This window comes from Pezoporus occidentalis, unplaced genomic scaffold (assembly GCF_034315485.1).
Source record: "Pezoporus occidentalis ecotype Australia unplaced genomic scaffold, CSIRO_AGI_Poc_V1 ctg67, whole genome shotgun sequence".
In the NCBI taxonomy this organism is placed as follows: Eukaryota; Metazoa; Chordata; class Aves; order Psittaciformes; family Psittacidae; genus Pezoporus; species Pezoporus occidentalis.
This window is the reverse complement of record NW_026916019.1, coordinates 3,145,055-3,168,956: the sequence shown is the minus strand read 5'-3', so window position 1 is coordinate 3,168,956 and position 23,902 is coordinate 3,145,055. Positions and strand designations below refer to the sequence as shown.

General features: G+C 37.8%; 1 protein-coding gene across 2 annotated transcripts; it reads left to right on the top strand.

The window, feature by feature from the left end:
- Positions 1–23,002, top strand: SERAC1 (serine active site containing 1). 2 transcript variants are annotated; one of them, XM_062640847.1, is made up of 16 exons: positions 1–113; positions 1,429–1,465; positions 1,778–1,914; positions 2,234–2,323; positions 2,654–2,785; positions 6,659–6,780; positions 8,502–8,630; positions 10,011–10,124; positions 11,752–11,914; positions 13,605–13,755; positions 14,579–14,720; positions 15,436–15,536; positions 17,745–17,842; positions 18,385–18,567; positions 19,022–19,165; positions 21,063–23,002. In XM_062640847.1, the coding sequence occupies exons 1-16, from the start codon at positions 14–16 to the stop codon at positions 21,197–21,199; spliced, it is 1,980 nt and encodes a 659-aa protein (XP_062496831.1). In that variant the 5' UTR covers positions 1–13; the 3' UTR covers positions 21,200–23,002. The 2 variants fall into 2 exon arrangements, with proteins under 2 accessions (XP_062496831.1, XP_062496832.1); XM_062640848.1 differs by lacking the exon at positions 1–113 and adding an exon at positions 679–777.
- The last annotated feature ends 900 nt before the right edge of the window (positions 23,003–23,902 follow it).

Below are 23,902 nucleotides of genomic sequence, written 5' to 3'. Positions count from 1 at the left end.
TTCAACACACAGAATGTCAGTGACTGCTTACTGTGTATTTTGCTATAGACAAATAGGAACTATAGGAACTCCTGGTCCAGCCACAAAAACACATCTACCCTGGAATGATATCAGTAAGTACAGTTCTATATGTATTGATCTGAGGTGTTAATAAAAAGGAAAAAGCTGTGTTGATATGAACCCATGCATAATTAACTGATACTAAAGATCTAAATCCATAAATACTTTGTGATCAGGGTTTTTTTTTGGCCTGAAGTGGGTGTCTGCCTCTGACCTTGCTTTGCATAATGATATGTAAAATTGACTCTAGAAGATTATCTGGAATTAGAACTAAGATGAAGGTCCCCTCTCTAAATGCAATCTCCATTTTATATCTTATTTTTTTATAACTGTTAGAGCCATGAAAAGATTACATTCATAAACTATTAATAAGGTTGCAATAAAGTTTGTTCCTATCGTTTCTTTCTCCTTATTTAATGGTATTAATTCTGCAGTCTTTCCTACTTAGTGTCTGCTTTCTTCAGTGCCTTCTGTATAGGATGACAATTCTAATGACTCTAAGGGGGTTTTTTGAGCATTAAAAGATAGAATATTTATTTTTCTGCTCTACAGGAAGCATTGCAATTTTTTGCCTTTTCAACTTTCTCTGCCAGTTGTTTTTCAACATTTTCTGCCTCTTCTGTGCATGCAAAATTTTTACAGTTTCACAACCTGGTGGCAGTAGTTGGGAGGCAAATCTCCCAGTTCATGCTGAGGAAAAGAAATTATTCATGATAGGTGAGATGAGTTCCACTGGGTTTGCTGCTACTAGTAATAATGGGGTTTCTCTGTATTGAGATCCTATAATCCAGGCAAAATACTCAGATCTGACAGGAATTGCTGGATTTAAAAGGGAAATTATTGCAAGTGGCATGTTTTTATTCAGCTGTTTGCTTTATCTGTGAGATTCAGTGGTAATTTTTTTTCAAAACCTATTTTCTTAAAGAGGCTCTGCAGCACTTTTCAAAGAACATACATGCTCCTGTACGTATTCATATAAATTGAAGAAATATCCACCATTGGGTAACTCCTTAAAATGTTCTGAATGAATGCTAGTTGCACAGGCAGAGAAAGTTTACTGTTCGTGCCTGCAGCTCAGCAATGAATATAATTAATTGATGGGTGGCAGTACTTAAAGTAAATAGTACTGGCAGGGTACATGTTTTAGCGTCTTGCTTAGGAGAGCAGGAAATTCTGATCAATTATTGTTTTTCCTATTTGTAAATTTAGGTAACGATTCTCTGAAAGCCAGAGAGCAATGGAAAAGTTTAAAAAAGCTTATTCTTAGCGGCTGACATTCTTAGTGTCTGGTAATCAAATGCTAACTGTATTTATATTGAGGTGATGGACACAACTTTGTTTGACATGTATTTTTTGTTTATTTTCAAGGAAAAATTGCAAAGGTAACTGGATCACTGATACTTGGGTAAGTTGTAACGACAAGCATGCATGTAACTTATGAATTAAAATTTTAATTGTATTATGTGTATCTTTCAAAAAATGTAACAATGCTACAGGACCTTTAGACATAGTAGAATATAGCTTTGAAGCATATTTTCTGACAGTTATTACTTATTTTAATGTATTTTAGAGTCTTTACTTTGCTAAATTAAAGTAATATGTCAGCTATTACAAACTTGGTAAAATCTGCATGATAAATACCAGAGTGATTGTTAACATGTTTTTACCATAATATTTTTAAAATTAATGTTCATACACAGTTTTCTTTTATTTAAAGAGGCTTTGTATTCATTACGTATGAAGTCCTGTCCTTAAAGAAGTTACTGCGAATTGATACTCAAGCTCTACATCAGGAAAAACTTAAGTCCTATATATATGTACATACAGCTTCTCTAAATCAAAGTGAATATCAAGGTAAGATTTATAATTGGTTGGATCCTAAAAATAGCATATTAATGTTTCTGTCAGTCACCATTATATAAAGAAAATTATATTACCTGAGATTTGTTACAAAAATAGTGTTCTTCACAATGTCACCAAATTTATTTTAAACTAATAGCTGGTTTTTTAAGATAGTTCTATACATACAGTTCTCTGTATATTAGATACTTGTCGCTATGTGTGTCCGTATGTGTATGTGTGTGTATATATTTTTTCATATATATATATATATGGAAAATAATGTGAGAAAACTGTCTTTCAGTCTTCTAGTAATCTAAAAATTCTCTTGTAGGAATCACGTACAAAGCCAGAAAAGAAATCCATAAAGCAGTGAGGAAAATTCTAGAAACAGAAGCTAAATTTTTCCGGAGACCTTTTAAAGGTAGGTATTGAAAGCGTGGCTTTTTATCTATGATCACTATTTTTGAATAGTGGAACATCAGTTATTTAGAAAGTAAAGTAATTTTTCTTACAAAATTACCTTTTTTTTTTTTTGTTATTGAAATGGTGGTAATATTACTTACAATTTTCTATATTAATAGTAAATGAAAGTGATGTTTCAGAAGAGATTTGAGATTACTCGCTAATGATTAATATTCAGTTATTAAAAGAAACAGTTGTGGTGTGGTTTTTTTTTTCTTAACAAATAGAAACGTGACTGTTAAAATGCTCATTAATAATAACGTCTGCTTCATTTCTGTCCTGGTAAAAGAACAATTTAGTACATTTGATGGAGAAGATCATGAATGTGCCTTATGGCTTCTCTTAAAGAGAACTCAGTCAGAAGACAAAGAGGTCCGACTTCAGGCTGTACAAGACCTGGCAAACAACAGTCACTGGCATGGTAACGTATACAGATACAGCCTAATTCATCCCAGAAACGGAAGTGTCTCAGCTGTTTCAGGTCTGCTGCCAACAAAAGCTAGGAGCTGCAAAAAGTGTAAATACTGTCTGAAATTTGGTCTAAAATGTGAGGGGTTTATTTATATCTCAAGCAATCATTCTTTCCTTATACCCTGGTACAGAGTGTGTATCTGCAGTACAGGCCTCTCTCTGTTTCCCCACCAGACAATTGCACCCACTGTTGTGCACTGCTGTGATGTGGGAAGGCAGTTCATGTTCATTAATTCCTTGTTTTCAGCTGGGACTGCTAGCACGGTCACAAGTCCTGGCAGTGATTTTTATAAGGCTCTGTAAGAGTGACTTCAAGGCCATGGTTAAGTTAATAAAAATTGATTAGTAGCTGATAGGTAGTAATAGCAAAGTAGCAATGAGAAAATAGAGGACTTGTATGTGCAAGTATTATTTGTAAGCCATTTTCCATCTTAGTTGTTATTTAATAGTAATGAGCTCTCCCTGTTGCTCTAGCAGCAAATATCCTTGAAACCCCAAGTAAAGGGGGTGTTTGTGAATATGTTTGGCCTCTTCCCCCCCCTCCATCACTAGTCCACATAAGCTAGGTGTCACTAATCTTCACTCTCATTATTGTGGTAACTAGATCAGCTGAGGACCTTTCACTCTTGCAGTGCTTTATAGGATTTATCTTGTTTCAGGTTACCTCTTTAAAATTCTAATTAATTTCCTCAAGAAATTTACATCAAAAAGCTGTATTTGAAAACATTTGAAAGTTAGGATGTACCAAAACTGAAGCTTTGTATACTAATTTAGTATAACTGTCTCCTGTTTATGGGAGAATATCTGTTAGCAGGTGATCTCAGGTCTTAGTGCACAAGATGGCCAGTACTCAGGAATTTAGTTGCTTTTGCTGTACTTTTTTATAGTGCTCATTGCTGTAGTATTTGGGATTTTCAAAAACACCAATTATTCTTGCTAGCTACCTCATGAAAGAAAATTTTTTTAAGCTGGTAATTCCAGAATGGAGTCCAAGAAAGATTAAGACTGAAAGTATGTGCTAACTTTTCACAGCTAAGACCAAATTGTTCAGCATGTCTGTTAACATAAGTAGAGTATTTTGCTTGTCCAAAAGGCAGCTTTGGTGACTTCAGTTTGCAGCTGTAAATATTCTGCACCAAATTACAAAGTATGACTGATCTCTGACTGTGAAAATTATATTTTATATGGCTTGGCAGTTTTGTTCTAGAATTGTATAACAGTAACAAAGATAGAAAGAAATTTTATAAAAAGAAAATATTATTCCCATTTGAGGGTGGTTTTTTTCTTTTTCCCTTTCATTTTGCTACTCAGTGTCAGTATGTAATTTCACATTTTTCCAGCTATGAAGTAGGTAGGATTTGGAAAGGAACATTCCACAAAAGGTGGAAGCAAGGACAGGCAGCCTGGGAAGAATACAGGGATATTGTCTGGGCAGCTAGGGACCAGTTAGGAAAGTTAAGGCCCAATTAGAATTAAACTTGGCTAGGGATGTTAAGGGTAACAAGAAGGGATTCTATAGGTACGTAGAGAATAAAAGACAGACTACGGACAACACGAGCCCCCTCCAGAACCTATCAGGAGAATTGACTACCCTGGATTTGGAGAAGGCTGAGGTTCTGAATGACTTCTTTGCCTCGGTCTTCACTAGCAAAGGCTCTGACCACACCACCCAAGTCTTGGAAGGCAGATGCAGGGACTGTGAGAATGAAGACCTTGGGCCCACTGTAGGAGAGGTTTGAGACCATCTTAAAAATCTGAACATGCACAAGTCCATGGGACCTGATGAGATCCATCCGTGGGTCCTGAAGGAGCTGGAGAATGAAGTTGCTAAGCCGCTGGCCATCATATTTGAGAAATCATGGCAGTCAGGTGAAGTTCCCGACGACTGGGAAAAGGGAAATATAACCCCATTTTCAAGAAAGGGAGAATGGATGACCCGGGGAATTACAGACCAGTCAGTCTCACCTCTGTGCCTGGCAAAATCTTGGAGCAGATTCTCCTGGAAGGCGTGCTAAGTCACATGAAAAACAACAAGGTGCTTGGTGACAGCCAGCATGGCTTCACTAAGGGGAAATCCTGCCTGACCAATTTGGTGGCCTTCTATGATGGGGCGACAGAACTGATGGACAGGGGTAGAGCAGTTGATGTCATCTACCTGGATTTGTGCAAAGCGTTTGACACTGTCCCACACAACATCCTTGTCTCTAAATTGGAGCGACATCAATTTGATGGATGGACCACTGGGTGGATAAAGAACTGGCTGGATGGCTGCACACAAAGAGTTGTGGTCAATGACTCAATGTCCAGCTGGAGATCAGTAATGAGTGGTGTCCCTCAGGGATCGGTGTTGGGACCGATCTTGTTTAACATCTTTGTTGGTGACATGGACAGTGGGATTGAGCGCGCCCTCAGCAAGTTTGCCGATGACACCAAGCTGTGTGGTTCAGTTGATACGCTGGAGGGAAGGAATGCCATCCAGAGGGACCTTGACACGCTTGTGAGGTGGGCTGATGCCAGCCTCATGAAGTTTAACCATGCCAAGTGCAAGGTCCTGCACCTGGGTCGGAACAGTCCCAGGCACAGCTACAGGTTGGGCAGAGAAGGGATTCAGAGCAGCCCTGTGGAGAAGGACTTGGGGGTGTTGGTCGATGAGAAAATGAACATAAGCCGGCTTCAGTGTGTGCTTGTAGGCCTGAAAGCCAGCTGTGTGCTGGGCTGCATCAAAAGGAGCGTGACCAGCAGCCTGAAGGAGATGATCCTGCCCCTCTACTCTGCTCTCATGAGACCTCACCTGGAGTATTGTGTGCAGTTCTGGTGTCCTCAACATAAAAGGACATGGAACTGTTGGAACAAGTCCAGAGGAGGGCCACGAGGATGATCAGGGGACTGGAGCACCTCCCGTATGAAGACAGGCTGAGAAAGTTGGGGCTGTTCAGCCTGGAGAAGAGAAGGCTGCGTGGAGACCTCATAGCAGCCTTCCAGTATCTGAAGGGGTGTATAGGGATGCTGGGGAGGGACTCTTCACTAGGGACTGTAGTGACAGGACAAGGGGTAATGGGTTAAAACTGAAACAGTGGAAGTTTAGATTAAGTATAAGGAATAAGTTCTTTACTGTAAGGGTGGTGAGGCAGTGGAATAGGTTGCCCAGGGAGGTTGTGAATGCTGTTCAAGACCAGGTTGGACAGAGCCTTGGGTGCCATGGTTTAGTGTGAAGTGTCCCTGCCCATGGCAGGGGGGTTGGAACTAGATGACCTTAAGGTCCTTTCCAACCCTAACTATTCTATGATTTTATGATTCTATGATTAGTTACTGTTTAAATCTGGTAGGGTTACTGAAAGTCGGTCTTGTATCTTCTGTAACAATTTTACTGAAACGTGTATTTTGTATCATTTAAAATTACATGTCTCTGTCTTTGCAGCATGTGGATTTAAGGCTGGGTTTTAATACTGTATGAAGAAAAAGGTATGCAGGGTGCCTTTCAAATTGTAACTGAAGCCCAGGTGTTAAGCTTGGGTTTGTAGTTCTTGTATTCCTTTCAAGGTGGCAATACTGAATGTTTGCTTTTGTTTGGGTTCATCTTCTATCTGAGAACCATTATCAGACTGGTCTCTAATGAACGGTTAGTGCCCAGGTGTATTTCAGCTCAGTATAGTGCTAGTCTAACATCTGCAATTTTTATCTTTAGGAATTTGTGATTACAAAATTGCAGAGAGGTTGCTCTTTTTTCAAGTGTATTTACAAAGTAGATCAGAAACTACATTTAAAACCAAATGAAATACTTAAGTATAGTTTTAACTGTAACACTCAAGTTCTTGTACTACAGGTTATCAGTATGGTACAGTTGCCCAAACCTGTGATCAAAGGACTACTATAGGGTTGGCTCGATCCAAAGATATCAACCTTCGTTTTTTCCTGCCTCCGCCACCATTGCCAGAAATAAAGAATGTAAGTAAATGAAAAGCAGGTATTAGATGGCTTTTGCTTGCTTGGTTGGTTTTAGTGCTTTTGTTGTTGGTAACTATACTGAAGTGAGTTCTTCTAAAGTAAGTAATAAAGTAGTAAAATTGAGACCAAAATACAAAACTTTATACAAAACATATATTGATACACCCCTGGGGTCATCCTAGATTGCCTTGTTGTAGTGGTTTAAACCCAGCCACGCAGCTTATTCACTCACTTCCCCACTTATTGCCCTCCCCCTGCTCCCGGAGGGATGGGGAGGAGAATCAAAAGAATTCAACTCCCATGGGTTGAGATAAGAACGGTTTAGTAACTAAGGTATAACACAAATCACTACTGCTACCACCAATGATAATAATGATAAAGGAAATAACAAGGGAAGAGAATACAACACCTCACCACCTGCCGACCGATAATTTGCCCCCCCCCCAGCCTCACCAAGCACCAACTGATACTTGATCCAACCCCGCAGTAAGCTAGCCCTTCTGGGTAACTCTCAGTTACATCCTGGGCATGATGTGCTGTGGTATGGAATACCTCTTTGATCAGTTTTGGTCAGGTGTCCTGTCTCTGCTTCCTCCCAGCTTCCCCTCCTACCCGGCAGAGCATGAGGCTCAGAAAGTCCTTGGTCAGTCTAAACATTTGAGCAGTAACTAAAAACATCGGTGTTATCGGCACCGTTCCCAGGCCAAAAGTCAAAAACACAGCGCTCCACCAGCTACCAAGAAGGAGAAAAAATGACTGCTACTGCTGAACCCAGGACACTTGTCGATATTGACAGACTCCTACATGTAGAGAGCTTTTCTGGAGGCTTTTGCATCCTCAGTGCCAGTGTAAGTTTCTGCTGTAGGCCCACTTCTATTGCCAGCTTTTGGTTACCAACAAATCTGTATTGGATAAATTTGGCCTTGGTTTGTTTTTTATGGTCATTAGTAAATATATATATATATAGATATGGTGGTTTGAGCAATCGTCATCATATCAGCTTCTTCAGTAAACAGAATTGGCACATAAAGCATAATATCAAAGGGTTTTTGTAATGCTAATAGAATGAATGCTGGCAGAAGTCCCTATCAGAAAATACCTGTAGATCTTAACTGATGAAACTCTGAAAACCAGCTTTCATTGGTAGAGATATTCTCAGCTTTTGCTTGCTTATCTTTGTAACATTACAGGATAGTGGATATGTACCTGTCAGTCCTGAAGTACTAGGTTGTACTAGTGTATGGTTGTATATATACTCTATTTTCCTGTCATCTACTCTGATTATTAAATGAACATCTATATGAATATTTTGAAGATAAAAGATTAAAAGAACTGTTGTCTGTATTTTCTATTAGTAATTTATGCCTCCATTTTAATGCAGCAGCACCAAAATTACTGTGTAGTTAAGGGTGAACTTTTAAGCTTCCCGTGCCGAGAAGAATGTTTTTTTTCTTTTTTGGACCTATATAGAATAAGGCCATGAAAGTATGAAGTTTAAAGCTTGCTTTTCATCACTCAGATGGTGGCTTTAGAATTACCAGTTTCCAAAGTCTTTACAGGTGTAATATAAAACCAAAGTTGCAGAGCACTTAAGTGCAGGGTTTGTGGTTTGTGGCCTTATTAATATGGGTGATTTCATTATTTCAGGTATCTTTTTTTTCTCTGTGTTTTGCTTCATGCTTTGAACAGAACTAAAAGCTATTTGTGCTTATTTGTCACAGGATTATACCATAGAAGATGAACTTCGCCTGTTGTTAGTATCTTTACCTCAGACTGATCTTGATCCATGTGTCCAGCACTTCACATCTCTTGCTTTACGTGAAAGTAGCCAGATTCTCGCTGCACAAAGGGTGAGTTCCCGCCTGCAGAATAGAACTAGTTGGGTTCTTTGTTCCTTCAGAGTTCAAAGATACAAACCTGTTTTCATATTTTTGAGTGTTGCAGGAGAAGGAGACTTTGTGACTGTACAACATAAATAAAATCTCTTCTACACACAGTCTGTCTGCTTGAAAGCTTGTTTATCTTTCCCAGCTCTACTGGTTGGTCTAGTGAAAGATTATATGTTTTCTTACAAGCCTTCCCATAAAGCAGGTATTTCAGTATTTTGTCCAGAACATTTCCTTCCCTTGCAGTGCTCATGAAATGATTTTTCACGTTTCATCTTACCTGTTGTTTGGATATTCTTTCACTGCTGAGATGATTAAACCTCTTTTAAGCTTACTAGCAAACTGATAAATTGTTAGCACACCTTAAATAGTAAACTCTCTTATACCACATGGAAATGCCTCCCTGTAACAGGTCATTGTTGCCAAAACCAGAATTTAAATAGTCTAGCAGTCTGTTTGTACTTGGAAACTAGGAACTTTCTTCAACTCTGTCCAACAATTTCCTAAGTGGCTTTAGGAATGTCATTTAAAGGGCTGTTATTGCTTAAAAATAATAATTATAATCCCAGTGTAATCCACTATTGTATTTTGCATTTTATTTTTTTATTTAAAATTCATGACTGTTTAATCAGTGATAATTATTTTTTATAAGGCGCAGTCGTAAAAATTACTGTCATGTTTTAATAATGATGCCTGCCAGGCTTTGTTTAGAGATTTCAGAGTGCAATAACTATTTCCTATGACACAGTTATGTGTAATATTTTTGCATTATCACCCCTTATTGTTTTTATACTGCGTCCTCTTGTTTTAAAGAGAGTTCTAGTAAGACACCATACTTGGAGGCATTTTGATAATCATGATGTTCTAGAAAATTGTTTTTTATTGAGGTTATGCTGGTCTTCCTATTGCATGGTTGAGAAAGACTGGTCCTCAGAGACCTTGCTACGTGTTGAAGACCTTTTTTCCTCCTTTTCCTCCTCTTTATTGCAGCTATGCAAATCTAGATACAGTATGGATCTTGCTTTTTTTATGCTTGAGCAAATGATCTTGAAAGAAGACATTCATCAACAAAATGAAAATCATACATTTTGCCCCTTAATTTATGTTTTGAAGCTAATAGACTATGGAGACTACTGACTAGAAATCTAGTTAATATTTTTAGTTTGAAATACTAGATATTGTGTACTGTTGTGTAATTTGTATGTTTTGAAAAGTGCATGCATGCTGCGTACTCATTGTAGAAATTTCTATGGACCATTACAAACTTAATGTTTTAGTTTATAAATGCTGATTTTTTTGTAGCCATTTGGAATGTGGTATAATTTTTACTGATTCTCATTTCAGGGAGGTTTATGGTGTTTTGGAGGCAATGGCCTTCCATATTGTGAGACACTGAGTAAGATCCCTTCAGAGACAGTGGAACTCTTCTGCTTGCAAGCTTTAGTACAGCATTCTAAGGTAATTTGTCCTTTAAGCTATAACTGAAAAGCTAGACTTACAAACATTCTGTTCTAATGCTCTCATATATTGGGAAGGAGTTGCCATTTCCTTGTCTCCTATCCCTTACCGCTTCTGTAAGGATATTCAAACAATCAAGACTGGTGAGAATTGGAAGGCAGCATGACAGACTCATTTTTTTTTAATTGGAAGTGAATGTAAGTTCTTTTGTTTCTAATTAGCCTGTATAAGTTCCACTGTGGTATACTTGTATGTATCTTTCAAAAAGTTAAGAGAGCTCTGACACAGAAAAGCAGGGGAGAATGCCTCAAGTCCAGAAGTCTTTTTCTGTTTAGGGCTACCTCCCACTGACACTGTCATTATTTGAGATAGACATTATGAGGCTCTGCAGCTTCTCAAGTAAGTGAGATATTGGTAATACGAAATTCTCAGTGCAAAGTATGTGTGGATTTGTCTAAGTTGGTGTACATTAATTCAGAAATCTTACAAGTGGTCTCTTAGTGCTCTTAGTCTAACTGTAGTGTCAGGTTTCTAGAAAGCAGAGTAGCTTCATGAATTCATTTTAATCAAGAGTCAGAATGAAATGCAAACCTTGGCTTTCAAAAAAAGACCTTCTTCCAGGGGTCATTGCTTTTGGCAGAACAATGCACAGCATGCACCTAATACAATGCATCTTTCCAGGGCCAGTCTGCTGTTTGCACATCTCTCACAGATACAGAGTATGGAAGACTTCGTGTAGCAGTGATTCTTCTTGTTCCCTATTGGTGTACTCTTCTGTGTGTGCTTAATTGCTCAGAAGCCTGGAACACTGAGAAACAGCATTGAGAATGCCAAATTGTTATTGGCAGTAGGCATGGATAAAGAGCAGCTTGCCAGTATTCCTTGTTCATCTTCCATATACATAGAAATTCTGACTCAGTCTAGAACTTCTTATACTCCAGATTTTCAGTTTAAACAAGTTGTGACTGTACTAATTCCAAATGTGTGTGTGTCTGTTGAAAGCCACAGACTTGAGGACATCAGCATATAACTACGATGCATTTTCAAGCACTGTAAAGAACATGTTCAAGTCAGAAGCATTTGGCCAATATCAGTAGTTACCACAACAACTAATTAGTGTATATTCATCTGCTTGGACTAGAATTTGTTATCGCACTTAAGATCAGTAATAGTAGCAGCGCTGCATGGGATGTAGACATATCTTTGACATACCATTCAAAGAGAAGGGATTATAATGATTCCATTTTACATGGTGAACAGGAAGAGAGGTAGCTAGGGTTGAGATACTGCTCTAACAAATGGAGATAATTATCCTGTTCAGACTCTTAAACTTTTGTTGAAGTTTGATCACATCAAGTGGAGAGCTATCTCATCTCTCTCAAATGTGGAGGAGAGTAGAGTGATGATACTCAGCATCTTTCAGGTTGTTAATCCATAGAAATCATATGTTTAGCATATTAAAATACTTACTTTATTTTCAACTACGGCATAATACATTCTAGATTCATAAGAATTTCTACATTTTAAGGGCTCGGCATCATTCAGACTCCCTAATATGTGAATTAACGGCATCTCGACCTTTTGCAGAATGTCTATTTACTGTCATTGTATTTACTGTATTTACTAGGTTTCTTCTCACTGTGATAAAATTGAAGCTAAAGGAGGCCTTCAGTTACTACAGAGGATATACCAGCTGCGTAAAGATTCAGCAAAAATACAAAGGAACATAATTCGCATTATTGGAAATATGGCTTTAGATGAACGTCTTCATGCTTCCATAGTACGTGCAGGTAAAAGGAAAGCAAGTGCAAGCAGTTTGAATGTCAGGTTTCTATTCTAAAATTTTGGAGGATGCAGTGCTTTTTTAAAATACAAAGGATGATGGTAGTGGTGTGGTTTTTTTTTTATTTGTGAGGGTGGGGAGGTGGTGCTATTGTTTTTTTAGTACAGAAAGTATAGACAGCTTAGGTGGTGTTGATCAAAAAGTCCTGTATGCTGTCTGGCCAACATACGTCAGTGCTGCAGAGGTGTGCTAAGTCTGATGGATGGTGATAGGCTGGACTTGATTGATGTTCAGTTTACATGACTGGCAAAGATCTGAGTTTTCTTCTCTTGCAGATAATTTTTCTTTTAATTGACTGTGTTTTAATCTTGTAAAGGAACAGAACAGCTTGTAGTCCATAGCTTTTGGAACAAAGTGAAACATACCTTTCCACCCTCTCTTGTTTCATGTTAGGCTAGGAACTTCTGCTAAGCTTTGCTCTGATGCCCCTTTTTAATGCCCCTAATTATCACAATTAAATTTTTGTACCAAATAAATAATTCCCAATGTTTTATTAGGAAATAAAGAATAAGAAAAATAGAAGATACCAGTATGCTGTTGTATAAATCTGAGCTGTTGTCTGCCTCTTAAACACATTTTTAATCTGCTGTTGCAAAAAGGAGAAGTAGCAAAGGCACAGGGAAAGACCATGAGGGTGATAAAAAATTTGGAATGACTGTGGTATAAAGAACAAATAACTAGAATAGGACACTTAGTATGGAAAAAGCGACTGAAGGAGAATTTGACCAAGATTTATAAAATCCTCACTAGCGCAGAGAATGCAAAGAGGGAATGCTCATCTGCTGTTTCTTGTCATGCAAGACCAAAGGTTCTACACACAGAAGCCAAGTTGGCTGTGGAAGCCTGAAAGAATATAATGGAGAATCAGCCCTATATACTTGTCATTTTATTGCTCTATTCCTTTATTGTTCTGCAACTTCCATTACTACTTATTTTTGGGGAAAGACAGCTAGACTACAAAGGCCTTGGGTCTGAGCTTTAGTACCTTTCTTGCTTTCTGATATGATGGCTGATAGGGTGACTGCTAAAACTGTATGTATAGAGGAAGAGGTTGTAACAGAAAAGTCAGCAGCTTCCTGGGGCAGAGCTCTCAGTATAAATGGGATTTTAGACAGTGAACCAGACTCCAGAGTTGAGCAGTTGTATATTGCTGGTTAAGAGTTGATAAAACTACTCTTTTCTTGCTGGATGATGTGCAAGAAGCAAGAACCTCTAAGGCTCTTTTCCTTTGCAAAAGCTGTGACACAGGAAGAGAAAGAAAAGCAATGTTGCTTTTCTTCTGTATTAGCTGTAATAAGGCATCTGAGGGCAGAAGGATTCTGAACACTATTTTTGACTCTTCATCTTGGCTCTTATAAGAGAAATGCAAAAGCAGAGACCTTGCTAATTTTAATTGGACTAGCTTGGCCGTCTTTTATTGTATTTGGAGAACTGAAAATAGATTATAGGTAGTGTTCTTAAGGAGAGCTTTCACAGGAGTCAACGTTTATTCTGTTTAGAAATTTATTTTTGATGTTACCATTCTTAAATTTTGACATCTGTTTTCACAAGTATAGTTTGAAGTATGATGTTTCTGAATTCTTTTGTTTGGATGATGTTTCTATTAGTTAACCTGCCACTTTATTTTTTCAATGTAGGTTGGATTTCTGTACTTGCTGAAGTAATGAAATCCCCACATGTCATTCAGTCTTCTCATGCAGCCAGAGCTTTGGCTAATCTAGACAGAGATGCAGTGAAAGAAAAGTATCTAGATGGTGTTTATGTTTTACATCCACAATATCGCAGCAGGTAAAGTGGAAGGAGATAACTGTACATGTTGAGTTACTTGTACATGTTGTACTTTCAGTTGCTTGTTAAACTCTTTAGTTAAAAAACTTTGAAAGAGCTGACATCAGAGTGCTGCTGTACTGATGTCACCTGCTCCTGCTGTTCTTTGCTGGATTGAGAGGACTGAATATAGATTCTCAAATAGGAGAACAACAGAAGTGGTTGGAGCAGTCCATGACTGTAAAAGTATTATTGTACTGCAGGAGAAATCTGAACAGAACACAAGATGAATTACTGCTTTTCATGCATTACAACCATGTAACCTTTGTGCTTGCTGTCTCGGGATAATTATTTTGCTGGCAGCAGCACATGTTGGCTTAAGATGCAGTAAATTTACAGCTGCAGCTTCTTTTAATAGTGATTGTATATCTGGGGCTGAAGCAGTCTCCAATGTGGTGTGTCACTTAGTCGCAACTATTCCCGGTGTTATTGGTGTTAGTTACAATAAGGATGTAATTTCACGATAAAGCTGGAACTACCAGGTTGCATTAAAAGTAGCTGGAGAGAATGCTGGTTTTCATTATAGAAAAATATGACTTGTGAGCTGGTATTTTCCATAGTTCTTTTTATATCTCTCTCTTCTGGGTGGATCCCTTTTTTTTGTCTGGCTCTGAGTATCCTCTTTGAAATATCATGAAATGTCATGAAATGTTTACCATAAGATGTCACATATAGTGCTGAAAATAGAATTTTGTCATCCCTTAGGTTAAAAGTGATGTGTAAATTTTACTTGCTAAAAGAATATGTACCATGCAGCAATTAGAAATTCCTTTTTCTGTATCAGTCAGCCCATCAGAGCAGACATCCTTTTTGTTCATGGTCTTTTGGGAGCAGCATTTAAAACCTGGCGACAGCAAGATATTGACCGGCGTTTGGATAAAAAAGCTTCTGAAGGACAAGAGGAGTATAGTCAGTGCTGGCCAAAGGTAAAAGACAACAACATTCTCATTAATTTCTCATGAATGAGAGCTGTCCAGAGGATCTAGAGTTACACTGTCTGCAGTTGTCTTTTTTAAATCAAATTACTTATAATGTGTTATACAAGTAGCACTTTTCAAGTTCCTGATATATTTTTGTTAGTAAGCTGAAATCTTGAGCAGGTTGTTCTTGCAATGAAAATCCCTGCTAACTTTAAGCCTCCAACATCATTCTTCTGCTATGGAATGTTATTGCTGAGAAAAAAATATACATAAAATTAATTTTTAATTATAATTTCTTACATAGGTGTCTGAGTACCTCAGATTTTGCAGATTGCTACTTAAATATTTTTGATAAGTAATTAGTGCTTCAAGCAACTCACATTGGTGTAACCACCAAAGTATCTCTGTAAACTGATCAGTGCTGTTGGTAATGTTAGTAATTTTTGTTTTACCCAGGAGAGGGAGCCAGGAGTGCACAAGTTAGTAATCTATCTGCATCCTTTGCCTACTTTGTGGTTGGGGAACACGGTAGAGCTCGGCAGTGTGGTATGAAAGAGTAATAGTCTTAAGTGTAAGATATATTTAGGGATTAACTGAAGAGCAAATATCTTGCTTGATATTGTCCCCATAGTAACATCTTTGCTCCATTCTGCTAAATTGCCTACAAGAGTTTAAGTACTTCAGTTATAAGCTGCTTTGGTTTTGCTTTTCTTCAATTTAGACATGGCTGGCTTCAGACTGTCCTGCCCTTAGAGTCATTTCTGTGGAATATGACACTGATTTGAGTGACTGGAAAGCAAAATGTCCTGTTGAAGCTCACAGGTAACATATGTAATGTCTGCAGTTTGGAAGTGAGGGAGACATGTAAAGCCGAACCTTGGGATCACCTAGTGTGAAACTAAATTTAATTTTTCCTGTTGGATTTGAAAATGATTTTGGAAAAACATTAGGTACAGTCATGATATGCTTGAGCTTTGTAGCCTTACAGGTAACTACTTGTGCCAACTTCCTAAATTCTTACAGTCTGTTCTTCATGTTTAAGGGAGACACTAGATAATGCTGTTAGTTGATGTAAATGTAACATTAGTTTTATATCTTAAGGGGAATATTTCCTAAAATGCCCCACTAATGCTTCATAAGCCCAGCAAAAAAATCCCAATGACTTTATCCTCATGATAAAATGAAGTGTATCATTTTCATAGAAGTTGGAAAATACCTTTAAGATCATTGAGTCCAACTGTTAACCCAGCACAGACAAGTCTTCCAGTAAACCATCTCCTGAAGTACCACATCTGCACATCTTTTAAATATCTCCAGGGATGGTAACTCAATCACTTCCCTGGGCAGCCTTTTCCAATGCTTGACAACAAGAAGGGCAACAAAAATAATAAAGAGTCTAGAGCACAAGCCTTAGGAGGAATGGCTGAGGGAACCGAGGTTATCTAGCCTGGTGAAAAGGAAGCTCAGGGGAAACCCTCTTGCTCTCTACAGATACCTGAAAGGAGGTTGTAATGAGGTGGGGGTCAGTCTCCCAAGTAACAAGTGGTAGGACAAGATGAAACAGCTTCATGTCATGCCAGGGAAGGTTTAGATTGGATATTAGGAAAAAAATCCCTCACTGAAAGGATTGTCAGGCATTGGAACACACTGCCCAGGGAAATGGTTGAGTCACCATCCCTGGAGATCTTTTAAAGATGTGGCACTTAGGGACATGGTTTAGTGATTGACTTGGCAGTGCTGAGTTTACAGTAGGACTTGGTAATCTTAAAGGTCTCTTTCAACCTAAATGAAAAAGTGAACATTTTTCCTGTGTCCATCTGGAATAACTTTCATGTAAGAAGACTTGAAAAAGGAATATATATCTATTTATTTTAAGATAATGTCTTTTTTATTACAAAGTGGGAAATCACATTACCTGCTGTTATTACACCTGCTATTTACAGGTCACCCAAGCATAGTATTTGATTAATTTCTAATTGTATATGGTTAATCAAAAAAGAAATATATTTAAAGATATTGGTATTTTTAACTATCAAGAGCAAAGATGTAGAAGTAGAATCACAACCTTATGATTGCTCTAAATGCATGAGCTCTAACAGGCTCATTCACTGTCCTAAAAGTGAATTATGTCTCTCAGCTATCCTAAAACCTATTGTTCAGCTGAAAAGACACCTGAGTGGCCTTTTCATATGTGTTATAAAGCAATTTCTAGTGAGAATGCTGAGAACCAGTAGAGATGAAGTGAATTACTTTGCACAGTGGTTGCCCCAATATCCTGATGATTTCATTATCAAAGGGTCTTCTATGTTCAATTCTTGTGGACACTGCAAAGAGTAACAATGTTGCACTTTGAAGCTTGGATTGGGAATTGTCATTGGTTTTGTTTTGGTTGTACCACAAGTGCATTTTCAACCTCTAGCATGTAGCTTATACTTTTCAGAGCTCGGTCTCTTAATTTATAAAGTGGAGAATTATTGTGCTTTTATACTATTCCAGCGCAAAATATGTGGAGATTATTGTCTGGAAAGTATAGCAGACATTGTCTCTGATTTTTTCAAGTGTGTTTGGTGGTTGATCATGTACGTTGCTCCGCATTGTGAGTATTTTTTAGTTAGCAACATACATTTTTGCTAGACATTAGGTATATTCTTGTTTCTGTGAATAAAGTCCATTATGCATTAATGATGCTTTCATAAAATGAAAACATACTTTTGTTAAAATGTGTAAATGAAACTATATAAGACATCATAAAAAGATCTTTTGAACTAAAAGGAAATAGATGAGTAAATTAAAAGAAAACTTTCTAGCAAGATCAGAAAATTGCATTTAGCTTAATTCCTGATGTCTTTGTGAAGCCAACCTTACAAAACTTTTTGGCATTTTCTAGTGTAGCAGCAATAATTAAGTAATTAATGTTTTGTGTACTTAATTCATTTTCATTAATGTGCAGCACTGCAAATTCCTTCTGTTTTAACATGGCCTTTTAACCTGTCATGCTTCATCATGCTTCTGTTTGTTTTTTCTTTGCAGGAAGTCTATTGCTTACAGGAGCAATGAGCTTCTTGACAAGCTCAGAGCTGCTGGAATTGGAGACAGACCTCTGGTGTGGGTATCACATAGCATGGGTGGTAAGCACATTGCCTGTTTGATACAAAGTATTTCTTTGCTGTTATGTTTCAGAATAAGCTGTTGAACAGATTCAGTCTGAAATGCCATTACTCGGAGTAGTTTATCAAAAAACATTTGCAAAAAATGGAAAATAGATTTCTTCTTTCTTAATGCATTGTATTCATCAGCATATGCATTTTGAAAGGATTTTTATTGCTGTTTGTTTTTACTGTGTTGATTTAAAAACATGAAATCAATGAGTTGAAATTCATGTAAATGGGAACCCAGAGGCAAAATTTTCTCCATGATCAGACATATAGTGAGTGTCATTAGCAACACTTAAAGCAAACCATAAATGGCTTTGCATCGTTCATTGATACTTCATTTTAATGCCTCCTCAGGTTTTGTTTGTGGTTTTTTTGAGCTTAATCTTACATATTTGACAAACTAAGGGCTAATCAGCTGAGGCAAGAATATGGTTAGTTGTTTCATGGATAATGTAGCGTGATCATTATTTTCACAGTGGTTTAAATCCCTGCATTAATTCAGTTTCTCTTGCCAGGTCTTCTAGTCAAAAAGATGCTGGTGGATGCTTCCAAGAATCCAGAAATGGAGAAAATTGTAAAAAACACCAGAGGAATCATATTTTATAGTGTACCTCACCATGGTTCCCAGCTGGCTGAATATTCTATGAATGCCAGATATCTTCTCTTTCCGTCTGCAGAGGTTAAAGAACTCAGCAAGGGTATGCTTGCTTTGCTACCCTTTCACAGCGGGGGTCTATGCTAATCCATCCAGGAAGCTTCTTTTTTTAATCATGCTGTCAGAAAAAGCTGGATAAAAAACATGTTTTAATGTTGTGGGTTGAGTGTTGAATTTTGAGTAACTTTCATTTGATTGCAGAGATGAGGGGGGAAAAAAGGGAGTCAGAACTGGTTTATAGTAGTATGAGCCGTTTAGCAATGTAGGAATTCAACATATGCTGGACTTCAGACCCTTATCTTCTAAACAAATTCCATGCTAAGCACAAATAAAAAATTGTTATATGTGATAGCTGGGAAAAAACGATTAAAAGCAAAATGCTACTTCTTTTTCTGGAGTACTGATTTTTCCAAAACATCTCTAGGAATGCAGTCTAGGCAAATGCTGTAATCTTATGTTCAAGATAACGCTGCACAAATTATGTTGCTCTTTCTCAGATTCTCCTGCCCTTAAAGAGCTGAATGATGACTTCCTGTCTCTTGCCAAAGATAAGAAATTTTCAGTGCTGAGTTTTGCAGAAACCTTACCAACACACATAAGTAGTATGATAAAACTGCACATTGTGCCTCTGGAATCAGCAAGTAAGTCAAATAGCCATTTAATTTATTTTATTTTGTATATATTCATGTAAGCATCATTAATGAGGAAGGATTAGAAATGCTATGGTAGGAAGACCTGGGAAAAAAAAAAAAAGCATCTGTTACGCTGTGGTTTTTTTTGTTTAAACTTTTGGCTCAGTTTAAATTACAGTTTTCCTGCTAAGATCAGAGGCAGCTACATTTATATCTTAGAATAGCAATTGTTTGTTTTGATTTCTCTAACTGTGAGGAACACTTGTTGAAAAAACCCTGGTCTGAGGTTACATTGTTATAGTCTGTTGTTTTGTAATTATGGGTAACTATTGTTTATTCTTGTATAGATAGGCTGAATAGAGTTTTATAAGGTCCCATGAATTTCAGCTATTTCTTCCTTTAGAAAAAAAGAAAGAAAATTAGCGAACTGCTAATGGAAAAAACTGTTTTTCAGTGTGAAGAATGCCATTATTTTCCGTATCTCAGGTATTCAAGCAGTAGTTTGCCTCCTGAAGAGTTTTTCCTCCATCTTTTTGCCTTTTGGAGAAGGGAAAACCAGGCAGTTCTTTCTCTTGCTTTGTTCATGGGTGTTCAACCTGGAGAATTTATTTAAGTCTGGTATTTTCAGGTTTTCCCCAAGCAAAACCCTCTTCTGCACTGCCAGAGGTACCTGTAAGGCCTTGAACAGAAACCATGGCTTTGTTGGGTTTTAGGTGAGGCTTTCCACCAGCTAAACCCACTAGGTTACATGCAAGTTTATTGCTTTTAAAAAGTGGGGACTATACATCCGTGTTTTCCTGAGTCAATATTTAGCAGTATTTTTCCAGCATGTCTTCTGAGGAAGCAATTTTTTGTGAAAATGTTGTGATGCAATTTTATTGGCAAGGACTGAAAAACTGGGCTTTTTTTTTTTTTTTTAACAAAATAAAATGAAAAAGAGGTCTGGATATGTCCTGTGCACTTAAAACATTATAGCGTATTTCTCCTCTTCTAGCAATGACACACAATGCAGCACGTGAGCTCTCTTGAAAAGCCTGTGGAGGGCACATGACAGTTCAGTGGCTCCCCACTCATTTTGTTCAAAACCCATGCTGACACGCAATACACTCCGTTTCTTACATGCATGCTTGCACATGTGAAGGCAAACCTTCATCCTGCTCTAGTGTTATTCTACATGGTTAAAGATAGAGTTCGAGCAAAATGAAAGATTTCTCAGGAGGTTGAGTGAATAGATAATAAACTGGAATGTGGCAGTCATGGCATCCTAACTGGAAAGTTCACTAGTAGGGATAGTGATAGTAATAGCGAAATCCCTAGTGTGCCCCAAAATCATTAGCTGAGAATGGAATACTTGTATCCTACAGTTAAGCAATCTAAGTTTTTCATTTCCCCTGACATGTGTGTAGTGATTTGTGGCATATTTCAGGTTCACTCTAGTTCCATATTTAATCTCCACATCCAAGTATTTTATAAGGAATGTGGGCAATTACTGATGATCAGAATCCGCATACCCTAATTTTAAGCCCTATTCCTTTTCACATCAATGCTTAAACTTCAGTCAGGACTTTGGTGTCAGTCAGATGCTGGTAAATGAAGTTTTGATTCTTCAGAGTTGTCTGTATGGAGAAATGTACATTAGCATATTCCCAATAAAGATAGTTGAACTCTGAGCTGGTGGTTTACCACTGTGGGTTTTGTAGCAGTGTATAGCTCTATCTGACTCTATAACAGTGTGTATTGATGCTTTTAGCACATTAAAAAATAACGAAGACAAAACAATTAAATTGAAGATAGGCAAAGTTGCTTTTGAAGGAGGAATTGCTAATGCAAGATGTGCTTTTCAGTCTAGGTAATCTTACTAACTTCTGTAATTTTTTTCTTCCTGTTTTTGTTTTTCCTCTCCCAGAGTTAGGAATTGGAGACCTTATTCCAGTGGATGTTAATCATCTAAATATTTGTAAGCCAAAGAAGAAGGATGCTTTCCTGTACCAACATACACTGAAGTTCATTCAAGATGTTTTAGCCCAAGAACTTGGAGATTGATGTTTTGCCATCCTTGGCTGCTTATTTTATTCCTCTATTTGGCGTAACACAGTAAGTTCTTCTCCTGACATTTGTTAGGGGATCTGCAGAACTACAAAGATGCTATGTCAATAGTATCTGCAGCTAAAATAATTTCAGCACATCTCCAACTTAGATACTTCTCCAACTTATTTCTAAAATATATTCAAAACAAATACAAACTGAAGTCCTGTAAACCTGGCAAAAAGAGAATGTGTGTTGGCTTAGAGTGACCATGATCTGTCAACAAAATGTGTGTAAATTCTCCAGCACTTAGTCTACAGGTATCCCTCTGGAGCAACACAGCTTGACTATGGAGAGTGCCCAGGTTATCTTCTTTATCAAGAACAAAAAAGGAGCTTTCTGGAGATGGGTGGTCTCATTAAGGTAACTCTACATCTGGGACTAAAATCTTACAGAGAGGATCAGAAACAGGTGATAATTTGTTGTATCAAAGGGGTGAAGCAGCATGTGGCTGCCTCAAAGCTTTGGTTTACAGGCCATGTTAAGAGCCTGCAGAAGTGCATCCAAGTCAAGGAAAGTAGCGTTTTGGTCTAGTGGCCAAATTACAGGAGGTTTTGTAATTTGCCTTTTCATTTAATAGACCACTCGGATTTGTCAGCAAATATGGCTTCTGTTTTCTGTTAGAGATAGGTTGGTTGCATAGGCAACTACAGTTGTTTTAATCTGTTTGTACTAATGAACACAAAAGCAGTGTTCACCTTGTACATTTCTCTCTTAACCTTAGCGACTTGTGAGATTGCTTTCTTTAGGACAGTGTGTATCTGATCAGACAGCATTTCTGTGCTTGTTCACATGGAAGATACAGAACAGAGGCTTAGTTCTTTTGCTTTACTCTTAGGACATATGGAGAAGATGGTACGTTCAAATCTCTGGCTCATGGTACTCATTTAGAAACTCCTTTTGCTGATTTAAAGAAGAGCATTGAAAAATGCTCAAGTGGAATAAGGCAAATGTAGGCCTTGACAAGAAAGCTAATGCTTAGAGTTTGGAGCTCAGGTAGAGAAAAGTAATGCAGGAATAAATTCAGGTGATCTTAAGTCCCACTGGAAATGTGGAAGATCCCAGATATTTTGGACTGTTGGGGCCCAAGTGTGTTAGCAGTGTAGATACAGAGAAAAGACAGCAGTGTTGTCTTACTTGAGTTTATATTTATATTAAGGCTACCTTAGCAGTACTGATTAAGTATTTTTTAGCAAAAAGAAAATATGGCAGCACTCAGTCACTTTTATAAAGTCTTAGTTTGCAATGTAGTTAAAAGCAGCCTCATGTACTTGTTGTCTCTTCCTTCCACCCAATTCCCCAACCCTCTCTGAAAACAAACACAGGCTGTGATGAGGCTACTCTGTCGTAGCTGACCACTGGTTAAATAAGGCCTGTACTGATGACAGGCTTAAGATGTCTCTTAACATCACTCATGTGAAATAGATCTAATGTCACTGGCCTTAAAATAGCAGCTATGAAAGCTACCAAAGGTGGAATGGGCTTTGCAGTTCTGCACAGGCTTGGTGCAGGTGCCAGTGGCTGTTGCAGTCCTGCCAGGTCGTGAGGCCACCTCAGCTCTTCCTACTTCAAGGCACTCCGGCCCAGGGGGACACTAGATCTGAAAATGCACCTCTGGAAGTTGAGCTTTGACCTGCTGCAGTTGCATAGTGAAAGTCACAAGAGCAGTACAGAGAAGTAGAGCACCATGCTGGCAAGAAGAGCATGTTTTCCCCCTAACCAAGGCGTAGGTAAGAACACTGCATGGAGGTATTTCAGATAGATAGAAAACGCAACAAAACTGTCAGAACTTCTAAAGAGGTTTATCCTTTTTACACTGTGGCTTGAATATATTATTTAAATATATTTACTGAGTGTAAATATATTAGAACACTTTGTATTCACAAAGTAGAGGGTATGTGGAATTCATTGTGAACAGACAAGACGTCTAATAACTGAATGCGTGTGTAGTATGACAAATCTTGTATGGATTTTTAATAGACTTCTTATTTGGCTTACAGGGATTCACGTCAATAACGTTACATGTTCATCTCAGTAAATGCGTCTCTGATTTGTTACTGTAACTATGGCAACTTTCTCCTTTTTTTAACTGTATGTATAGATGTAACTTTTAAAACTAATATTTTAAGGGGAAGTTGGGGGTTGTTTTTTTTAATATAGTAATGAAGTGTGTTTTTAAAAATGTCCTAGATATGCCATAAAATATATTAAAGTTGAATGACCTGCCAAATGAGTACTCCAGATCATGTTCACTTTTGTTAAGGACCTGCTTTGTGTTTTAGTGACTGTCTCGTGCTGGGAGAATGCCATATGTACCCTTCATCTTTGGTAAGGGGTGTAGTACTGGGGGTGCAGTCGGTCATCAATGTTTTACCAAACTGAACAGTTTTTCAGTTGTGCTTTTGGATTTTGCAGTGGGGCTTCCTAAGCCACGTACTGACATTGGTTCGAGGGCCAGAAGAAGGTCTGTTGTGTAGCATTTGTATCTGCTTCCATTAGAAAATTACGCTTTTGTGCTTCTCTGGTGCCACATTAATTCAGAATATTGCTGTTATGTCAATTCTTAGGTCTGAAATTATGTCCTTAATCCCTCCTAGCTGGGGATCCAACTTGCAGATGTGGCTGTGGCTGACAGGTACATGTGAGTTGTCTGCAAAGATG

What these genes read in the sequence shown, in the direction of transcription:
- SERAC1 (XM_062640847.1), top strand. Translation starts at nt 14, where the DNA reads ATGTCAGTGACTGCTTACTGTGTATTTTGCTATAGACAAATAGGAACT. An exon ending in ACTGGATCACTGATACTTGG is followed by an intron (nt 1,466 to 1,777) that starts GTAAGTTGTAAC and finishes TTTTATTTAAAG; the next exon opens with AGGCTTTGTATTCATTACGT. An exon ending in CTTTAGTACAGCATTCTAAG is followed by an intron (nt 10,125 to 11,751) that starts GTAATTTGTCCT and finishes TGTATTTACTAG; the next exon opens with GTTTCTTCTCACTGTGATAA.